This window comes from Panicum hallii, chromosome 1 (assembly GCF_002211085.1).
Source record: "Panicum hallii strain FIL2 chromosome 1, PHallii_v3.1, whole genome shotgun sequence".
In the NCBI taxonomy this organism is placed as follows: domain Eukaryota; kingdom Viridiplantae; phylum Streptophyta; class Magnoliopsida; order Poales; family Poaceae; genus Panicum; species Panicum hallii.
Genome location: NC_038042.1, coordinates 4,012,288 through 4,020,562, shown reverse-complemented (window position 1 = coordinate 4,020,562; position 8,275 = coordinate 4,012,288). Strand labels below are relative to the sequence as shown.

General features: G+C 59.5%; 1 protein-coding gene across 1 annotated transcript; it reads right to left on the bottom strand.

Annotated features, from left to right (window-relative positions):
- Window positions 1-563: 563 nt before the first annotated feature.
- On the bottom strand, window positions 564-5,812 carry LOC112879481 (protein ECERIFERUM 3-like). Its single transcript, XM_025943743.1, has 9 exons — window positions 5,633-5,812; window positions 5,300-5,523; window positions 4,481-4,719; window positions 4,135-4,354; window positions 3,362-3,752; window positions 3,038-3,145; window positions 1,440-1,646; window positions 1,233-1,343; window positions 564-1,147 (listed from the first exon to the last, which is right to left on the bottom strand). The coding sequence occupies exons 1-9, from the start codon at window positions 5,681-5,683 to the stop codon at window positions 818-820; spliced, it is 1,881 nt and encodes a 626-aa protein (XP_025799528.1). The 5' UTR covers window positions 5,684-5,812; the 3' UTR covers window positions 564-817.
- Window positions 5,813-8,275: the final 2,463 nt, after the last annotated feature.

The window sequence follows — 8,275 nt, the reverse complement described above, 5'->3', positions numbered from 1 at the left end:
CGCACAGCCCGATTGAAGCCCAGTAGCGCACAGCCCAATCGGACAGTTGCCGCAGCCGCAGCCCAGCCTAGCAAGTAGCATGAGCAAGCGCAGAAGCAGCAGTGTTGCCTTCAGGAGCGGAGGAAGGCAAGCCCATCCGCCTACGCATGTTTTTTTTGTTTCTTTATTATATCTCATTTTGTTTTTTTTCTACACCAATCTTGTAATACCGGATTCAATATTTTTATCAACTCATTCAATATTTTGAAAAAAACAATTTAGTACGCTGAAATAGTATATGCTGAAATGTTGAAATAGTATATTGTATATGCTGGAATTACATATTAAAAAATTTGAACTAGTACGCTGAATTGTTGAAATGCTAAACTAGAAGAATAAAAATATCATATTGGATCTCATTTTATAGCATTGATTATAACAAATATTATGATTCAAACATATTTTAAATGAAATATGTGGTTTGAGAGAAAAGATCATTCCAATTTTTGAATCCGTTTCCCTTCCCTTCCACTCCCTCCACTAGCGTCATGACACGTGGGTATCCCATGGTGCTGCCGCTTCAATTTTTATTTTTCCAATTGTTGAGATTCAACTCATCTAAATTCAAATTTACATGGAAAATATTAGATTCCAACAAAAAGGAGACATGACTACTCCGTGAGGAAGTGGTGAGTCTTTATAAATCTTGGCCGGTCTACCGTCAAATCGCGCGCTCTCATTTTTTTTCTTTTTTTACTGGCGTCCACAGTACATGAATAGCCACGGTGAACTAACGTATGGGCGACAAGACCCCGGCGCGCGGGTGGGCGGGGGGCAATCACACGGGCGCGAGGCCGTGCTTGAGCGCCGCCTTCCAGACGACGTCGATGCGGTCGACGTCGATGGCGCCGACCTCGTGGTGGTCCCATCCCTCGAGGAAGTGCACGACGCCGCCGGCGTGGCACGCGTGCACGACGCCGCGCTCCATGGTGTACTCGCAGGAGCTGAGCCCGCGCACGTCCTTGGGGAGCCGCATCGCCGCGAGCTTGCCGTAGGTGCAGTCCCGCCGGAAGCCGATGATGGGCGGCACCACGAACTGGTGGAAGTGCGTCCCCGCCGGCGCCCACCGCTGCTCCCGCGGCGACAGCCACTTGCCCACGATCCAGGTCTGCAAACAAATTCAGCGTGTCAGGTAGGGCGGTAGAGGTGCAGGGGTAGCGCGACGCAGACGTTCAGGCTCATGGCATGCGTACCTTGCAGTTCTGCGCGGCCTGGTACTTGGTGACCTGCACGAGGTACTGCTGGAACTCCGGCGGCGCCTCCCGCTGGATCTTGAGGAACCTCTCCGACGACATCGTGAACATCTGGTGTAATTGGGAGGACCCGAGAACGCTTTACGAATGGCGATGCGTTTGTGTGACAGACTGACACGTGAGCAGCTTTTAGCTGACGAGACGTACCAGGACCCTGATCTTCTTCCTGCAGAGGTAGAGCGCGATGGCCCTGCCGAGCTTGGAGGTGGCGCCGGTGAGGAACACCTCCCTGACGTTGCTTGGGACCTCGTTGAGGATCACGGCCGCCGTCAGCGTGTTGCCGTGCACCACCCGCACCCGCAGGTCCGGGTGCTTGTTCACGAACAGGGTGCCGCCTCCGTTCAGCGCCTCGTTCTGACGACGACGATGACGACGCAGCGCAAGACGAAGGTAGGAAGAAAAAAAAACATTAGCCTCGTGCCACGATTTTTGCCCGGCAGTAAAAACAAATTACCGCGTTGAAAATGGGCCCTGCTCCAACTCAGACGCCCGGTGCAGTACGGGACTGTTTGGATGCCTGCTTAACACGCCACGTCACGCCACACATTTCGCGCCACAGGTGCGGCGGCCAAATCGGCCGCCGCACCTTAAGCGCAGTGTGGCGCCTAAGACAGGCATACAAACAGCCCCTAAAATTTTCGGATCTTCAGTTCGGCTTTTGCCATTCAATTCAGCACGGTACTGTTTCGAATTTGAATCGGGTGAGCAGAGCTTTTGTCTGTCACTCCTGTGCAGATGTGTCATGGGGGTCATATGGGCGGGCGCGAGCACTGAAGGGCGCAGCTAGACAGGTGTGCGGCGTGCCTGCAGGCTGCAGCAGCGGAGCGTGCCGCCCCTGTAGGCTGCAGCAGCTGTGTCTCTCTCCATCTGATCCTACAGTTCTCTCACGACACCCGTCCGATTGGCGCGCAGGGACAGGGCCCGATCTACGGCCCCGCGCTGCGCCACACTGCCGGCCCATTCATGGTGGTGGAGCGCTGGAGCAGGAGGACCACCACGACCACCACCACACACATCCGGATTGGCTGATTCGATCCCACGAAACCGACCCATGACTCACGGGCACGCGGCCGCTCTGCCACGGCGCGCCTCGCCCCGGTCCCGGTGGCCGGCCGCGGGCTGGCATCGCGGCGCGCGACACGGACACGGCTCCAACGCTGCTGCTCTCCGATCCCTTCTTCCCTCCCCTCCCCCGCCAGGAGCCGACGCCGAAGGGAGACGAGGACGAGACAACCCCCGGCATGCCGGCATCCCATCAATGAGCCCTCGCCTGCCTGGCCATCGTAGCTCTCCTCCGCACGCACGCACTGCGGGGTGCGGGCGGTTTGCTCGCCGGCTCGGCCACCGCTGCCGGCCGGCCGTGCGTCTCGTCGCGTACCCGGCCGCGAGGTTGCGTGGCGTGGCCGGCTCGGCACTGCCGCCGGCCGCCGGCCGGCCGGCCTTCAATGCGGCCACATGCGCGCACGATGACTCATCCCCGTCTCGCAATAATGGACGGAACCGGACGGACGGATCATGGATGGATGGATGCCAGTGATCTTTCTGCTCAGCCACTGTGCTCGGCCAACCCAACCCATGCCGCGCGTGCCCAACTGCGACGCGCGCGTCGTCCGTGCCAGCACGCATCACGTGAGCACCGACTCGTCAAGGTAAAAAGGGGACCGATATACAGCTACGATCAGGTACTGATGTACCGGCCGGCAGCGGTTAAAACCCTAGCAGTAAAAACAAGCTGGTGAGCTGACCTTGTTGAGCGCGGCGAGGCTGAGGACCTTGACGCCCATCCTGTCGGCCCGCAGGATCGCCAGCTCGATCTGGTGGTTGATGCCCTTCTTCGCCGCCGGCAGGAAGTACTGCGCGTCGCGTCGCGTCACGTCGACATGCCCACAGACAAGACACAGCATTAGTTGGCAGGCAGACGCCTGTCAAATCCGCCGGCGTACGCCATCGAGAATTAATCGCACACCCATGCATGGTTTGACGCGACAGGCAAACCATGGTTTGCCCGTCGCCATCGGTCCATGACCAGCCCGGCGGACCGCCATTGCTGCCGGCGCGCACGTAAGTACCTGGAAGCCGTAGCGCGGCACGGACCATGTCTGGTGGAGGTGTCCGCGGAGGTAGTAGAAGCTGACGACGAAGGTCTTGGAGCAGCACCACATGAGAAGCATGAATCCGAAGGCGACGGGCCAGAAGGGGAGCAGGATGAAGTGGTTGGCGAAGGGGGCGGAGCTCAGCGACCGGAGCGCGAACGGCACGTGCATCGACGACATGATGTCCACCACGTGCGCCAGGAACACGAACTCCGGCGTGCCCAGCGCGCCGCCGCCCGCCGCGCCGTCGTACGCCGCGCGCTGCAGCGCCCACGCCCGCCCGTCCAGGGTGCCGAACGCCGCGTCCAGCGCCGGCATGAACAGGCAGAAGTTGCCGCGCCTCTCGCGGTGGTGCAGGCTCAGGTACCTGCGTCGCGCGCAGAAGTTGTTAGTTGTTGACGCCATTAATTCTAAGCTTCGTACCGCTAGTGATCAACGACAGGTCAGTCAAAACAAAATCAATGGCGACAGCAGCGTAGAAAGAAAGGAGGACGATGCATGATGAGTTGATGAACTGCCGCGGAATGCCACTTGCAAGTTTTCCGATTTCCGTTGCATTGGATGGGCCCACAGCTTTCTTGATTTCGGCCAGTCTTGGCCTTTTCCTAGCTGCTGCTAGTGTCACATGCCATGGCGGTACAGCGTTACCACCCAACAGGACGTTTCTTCGCCCATCATGTTGTTTTTCTTTTTCTTCTTGCATTTTAGTATCATCACAAAGAAAAAGAAAACATTCTTTTTGTACTCACGAGGGCGTGTAGAGGATGTATCTGAGCGGCGGGAACGCATCGAACACCCTGGGCGACACGATCTCCACGTTGCTGTAGCCCATGGCCCGCAGGTAGTCGAACACGAAGGCGTGCCCATACACCAGGGCTAGGGAGCCGTGGCCCACCAGGAAGGCGCCCGCAAGCGGGGCCCCCATCGCCAGCGTCAGGAGCAGGCTCTCCAGCGGCGTGCCGAACCCGGCTGCACCAAACGGCGGTCAGCAGCGAGAGCTTTTATTGACGAGACGACGGAGAAACAATAATAATGGCGCAATCATGGAGAGATCGATTGATGCAGAGGAGAGCCGGCGCAGAGAGGATCCCGGACCTGTCAGCGGCTGGGTGACGCCGGAGGCGTGGTGCGCGGCGTGGTAGCGGGCGAAGAGCGGGGCCCGGTGGAGGGCCCGGTGGGCCAGGTAGAAGACCGGCTCTGAGAAGCCCACATGCAGCAGCAGGGCCACGGCCCACCCGCGCGGGTCCCACAGGCAGAGCTGCCGCAGGCCCGGGAGCAGTGGGCTGTTGACCACCGTGGCCCCGATCAGCGTTTGCAGCAGCAGAAAGTTGTCCCTGCGAGGTGGGGCCCGCACGGTCAGGGCACAGTCACAGGCAGGCGTCAGGGTCAGGCAGAGCTCAGGAGCCTCCAGGCAAACGAGATTACCGATTTTTACTACTGTACCACCCTGGACGAAGAATTAATAAAGCACCAGATGATATGCGGACAACTCTAGTTATTGACGTGCGGACAAGTACGGTAACTTTTCCTTTTTATTTACCTGAGGTGAGATTGATGGCAGAGAAACGAGAAGGTTGCTGACTGAGAAAAATAAAATCTATTTTCGGACCTTCAACCCCAGCTATAAACGACTCTGAAAATCAAGCTGAACATAGAAGATGCTACTAGAAGCGTAGAAGCTGCCTCAACTGCTACAGCTTACGCGTACGTGCAAGCTACGAGTAGCTGCCATCAATACAAAGTGTGCCCATCCACACACTTTGAATGACCACAGACTCCAAAGTTGTTTGGTGTGGCGCTAGCTGCGGGATGCCATGCAGCTCGCAATCTAACAGCAGCCCCGAGAAGCGTACTAGAGCTCACGAGGAGGCTACGGCTACAGCCAAAGGTAGAAGACACGAGACACGTACTCACCAGTCCCACTCGGCGTCGATCTGGCGGAAGTCGACGCCGTCGGCGACGACGCGGCGGCGGCGGGTGAAGAAAAGCATGTTGCCGTAGGTGAACCAGAACTGGTAGGTGAGGCCGCGCACGGCGAACAGCACCAGCAGGTGCAGCCACCACGAGCCCAGCGGCAGGCCCCCCTGCTCCCGCCATTCCTGCACCACCTTCCACACCAGAGGGCCGAACAACACGTACTGCATATATACATATATGTCAAAGAACTATATAGAGACAGATGTATATATGTGGACATGAAGGCGCAAAAAAAGGGGTGGAGGATGAGGAAGAGTAGTAATCATTTGCCTTGTATTGGCCGAGGCTCGCCCATGGCCAGGAGGAGAGGGGCGGCGCCATGGATTCTGGCCTCGAGAGATCAGTGCCGAAAGCGGCAACGGTGTCCCTGTCTAAGGTACAGGAGGAGTCCCGGGAGGGAGAGAGAGGAACAGAGAGTGTGTAGTTGTGATGCGCTTGGCTACTGCCTTCGTCTCTCCTCTGCGCTCCGGACGCCACCCTGCTGCCTACTTATAAGCAGAGCAGAGGCGCCCAGCAGCAAAGGATGAGAGGATGTGGGGGGGGGGGGGGGGGGGATGGGGCGCGGGGGTGGCCGTGGGCAAAACAAAGACAGCGACCCCGTCCCCCGGTCCCGGCCGGCGGGGCCCGCCTCGCAGTCGCAGGTAGCGGGGCTCGCCGTCCCGTCACGGCTCCCGCCACGCTCGGGGTAAGAAACATGTCAACGAGACCGCGTGGGCCGCCAGCAGGGAAGGAGGGCCTTGAAGGCGCCGATGGACATCGATCCGGCAGCGGAATTTCCCTGCCATTAATCCCAGCAGTGGAGCAACCGTCCTAACGATCGCCCTCGCAGCCGCGGAGCTCGGCTATGAGCAGCAAGCAGCATTCAACATGGCTCGTCGCCTCCGGTTGTTGGTAGCCCTGCTCGGAGCTCGCAAGTCGGAACGCTCCGGCGGCACCGCAGCTCAGTGGCGGTCAAACGTCCGGCCGGTGCCGGCATGGCACGGTGGCGCGGTTGGCCGGTCAGTTGTCGGCCGCCCGATGATGACGCCAGCCGTACGGCGACAGAGGTGGTTTGCTCGACGGCCGACCGCCGGTCGCCGGAAGATAAGGTGGGCACCGCGCGTGCAGGACGTACGACGGGCCGAGGCGCGACCGTACAGACTGCAGAGGCGCCGAGCAGCTGAATCGGGCGGTTCCGGTTGGGCATGCATGCCGTTTTTGACCGAGACCGCCAAGCCGGGGGCACGAGCATGGCCAAAAAACCACGCCGGGATCAGATCACCACCGTCTACCGGGTCGGTTGCGTGCCGGGCTCTCGCGCTCGTGCTGGTGCTGGTTCCCGGGCTCGGGGCGGCGCGCGCACGCCGGCGGCGGCAGCAGCGCATGCCCTGCGCCCGCGGTGTCTGGCCCTGAAACGGACGGCGAGTGGAGTGGGGTGGAGGGAGTGTACAGTAGCTCTGCACACGCTCGTGCCCTGCGTGAATACGCGCGCGTCGTCATCGTCGTTATCATCGTACGACATGTTACGATGCGCCCACGGCGGCCATGTGAGCGCCCATGTCTTGTCGCGCTCAGGGCTCGCCCCCCGCCTGCGCCGGGGAAACGGGGACGTGGCGGCGTGCGCGGGCAGGGCGGCACGGCCCGTGCAGCCTGTACCGTTCCCGTATGCCCGCCCGTGTCTTCGTGTGTGTGTGTGTGTGCGTGTACAGGGAGAGGCGGTGCCGATCAAGCTGGAGCCCGGCAGATCAGACGGGTGTCAGCAAACGCGACGCGAGCGCGCCCGCCGCGGTCGCGCGAGCCGTGCGGGCACGCTGCGTCCTGCTGCTGCGGCGTGGCGGCACGCGCGTCCGGTCTCGCCGTGCCCACCCAGTCCTCGGTATCCCTGGGACGGCCGGGGCGCGCGCCGAGTAAATGCGAGGTGGGCGGGCGCGGCCGGCCGGCCTCCCACCAGCGGCCACCAGATCAGAGCACCCAATCGTCGTTATCCCGGGCTCCGCGCTGTCGCCCCAGCCCGCCCCCGCGCGCGCCGTGGACGGGGACGCGAGTGAGCCAGCCAGCCAGCCTGCGACCACCACCATCACCGGGTGTTGCACGGCTTCTCTCTCGGCTCCCCCAGTCGGCCACGGCTGCGTGGTACACCTTCGCATAATTGGTCCGCTGGGCCCCGGGCCCGGGCTTGCTTTGAGGCTCGAGAAAGTCGGGGTTTAAATTGTTGGGCCCAGGATCTCTGGAGCTCAACCCTGCGGCGTCCAGGTCCTCGCCCTAGGTAGGAGAGACAGGCAGCTGCCTCCGCGGCACCTATGCTGCGTAGGTTAACCCCGCATGTACTCTCGCCCTGGCACGTTTCGGTGCCTCCGCGCGATATGGATGGGCTCGCTGGCGGTGGCGGCTGACTAATCGCGCGCTTTTGCGTGGTTTGGTTACGGCGTGTGGTGATGTGGCCAGCCGCACGCAGTGACCAGTACCCGGGTGTACGCGCGTCCTCGCGTACAAGGCGGACTACGGCTACGGGGATGGCTGATTCCGTTTTCGTTTCCTCACTCTCAGTCGACTGCCTCTCTGGCTCTCCCCCTCTGTCTACTCTACCGTATCACTCCTTATCTTGGGCACTAGTTCATTTTGCAAAAACGCAAAATTTTACTGTTGCAAAGGAATCTTACCAATTTGAAGTACTAAATGAAGTCTATTTACAAAACTTTTTGCATGGATGGGTTGTAAATCGCGAGACGAATCTAATGAGCCTACTTAATCCATGTTTTGCAATAGTAATGCTACAGTAACCATCCGTTAATTATTGCTTAATCATGGATTAATTAGCATCATTAGATTCATCTCGTGATTTACAACCCATCCATGCAAAAAGTTTTGCAAATAGACTTTATTTAGTACTTTAAATTGGTAAGATTTCTTTGCAACAGTAAAATTTTGCGTTTT